Source organism: Octopus bimaculoides, chromosome 17 (genome assembly GCF_001194135.2).
Source record: "Octopus bimaculoides isolate UCB-OBI-ISO-001 chromosome 17, ASM119413v2, whole genome shotgun sequence".
NCBI lineage: Eukaryota > Metazoa > Mollusca > Cephalopoda > Octopoda > Octopodidae > Octopus > Octopus bimaculoides.
In genome coordinates, this window is record NC_068997.1 from 52,866,082 (window position 1) to 52,867,580 (window position 1,499).

The 1,499-nt window shown below is 36.0% G+C and overlaps 1 protein-coding gene across 1 annotated transcript in view; it reads left to right on the forward strand.

Moving 5' to 3' along the window:
- LOC106877279 (acyl-coenzyme A diphosphatase NUDT19) overlaps positions 1-1,499 on the forward strand; it is a 5,999-nt gene that overhangs the window by 1,651 nt on the left and 2,849 nt on the right. The window contains exon 2 of the mRNA XM_052973911.1: positions 3-83. Within this exon, the coding sequence (XP_052829871.1) occupies positions 3-83 (81 nt within the window). The remainder of the gene's footprint in view (positions 1-2; positions 84-1,499) is intronic.

Here is a 1,499-nt window from a genome sequence, read left to right on the forward strand (position 1 = left end):
ACACAATGTTTTATATAACATTTCTTGATGAACACCAAAATCCAAACATACGCTTAGATGGCATGGAATACGTCGACTACAAGGTTAGTGGAAAATTCGGCACTGTCATGGTATTAGCTGTCAGTAGCCAAAGAATCAACTCAAACCAGCAGTAACGTTCCTTGTCAGATTTTTCTACTTTCACTTCTGACAGCTAATACCATGACAGTGCCGAAAATTCTTTTATAATGGTGATTGTTTGTTCATAGAAATATAAAAAAAAAAAAATAATAATGCGGTCGCGTGTATGTAAGATGTCCGTTGGAGGTTGCCTTTAAAATCTTGGACTGTTTGCTTTCGTTGACTGATATTTCAAAGTCACTGTTCCTCCTCTTCTCTCAAAAATTTAGTAAACATATTATTCTACCGAAAAATATTTAATTCTTCAGTTTAATATTGGATTGTTCTCATTGTAACTTGACATAAAGACAAACAATGTGTGTGTGTGTATGAGGATACAATTTCGCTTGTTCAATCAGCTGAATAATTTGCTCTTGGAATTGGTGTATAGGTGGTCGAGTATTCCCCAGACACGTGTACCCTTAACGTAATTCTCAGGTAAGGACCAGCGTGACTGCTTTGTTATGCAACAGATTGCCCTCATTTCATTTCTTTTCAACCTTTGCACTTCAGGGCCCACCTCTCACCACCCATGCAACATTGCACTTTGTACTCATGCATCTTAATCTCTATTCTTCACCCAGAGAAATTATCTTATTGTCAGTCAAGGTAATAACTCCCTAAACTTATTCAGCCCTTTTCTAATCCTGGGCCAACTACACTTACTATTTTGACACCCTCCACAGCTGTTGATTAAATCACTTACAGAAAAGAGAATGGCTGCCTGAGCATTGCTACAAAATCACTTCACTTTGATGGTGTTGCAATGGTTCACTACTCCACAGGTAAAATACTTATTCATCGTCAGCTTGCCTTGAAATCCTCTACAACTCTTGTGCCTCATTAGATGCACCAGGTTACACTGTATCAAGTTTCTACTAAATCCTGTTCTGCATAATGACCGATCCATTTCTCTGATGTTTATCAGACTTCTGTCTTCTCTTCTACTTTCTTCTCTAAGTCAACAACACTGTAATTCTAGATTTTGGAATTTTTTTTCTCTAAACCTTCCACAGTCTCTGCTATAAATACTATGTCATCAGTATAGATGAGCTCCCATGGACAGTCAATCTGAAACTACTACAAGTTGTTAAAGATGTGTTAAAGAATTTTCTTTGTCTTCTTCTTATCATTTGATATATATATATATATATAAGTGGTTCGTCTGTTTTCCTATGTGTTCATTCTGTTGTCTGTAAAAAAAAGTCCATTTTTGTGCTTTATGTTCCCTTCCTTTTCTGACGTCCTGTACCCGGATATGCATCTATATATACATGTAGATGTAGGTATGTACATATATGTATATATACATGCATATGCTCATATATCATTTGTATTAT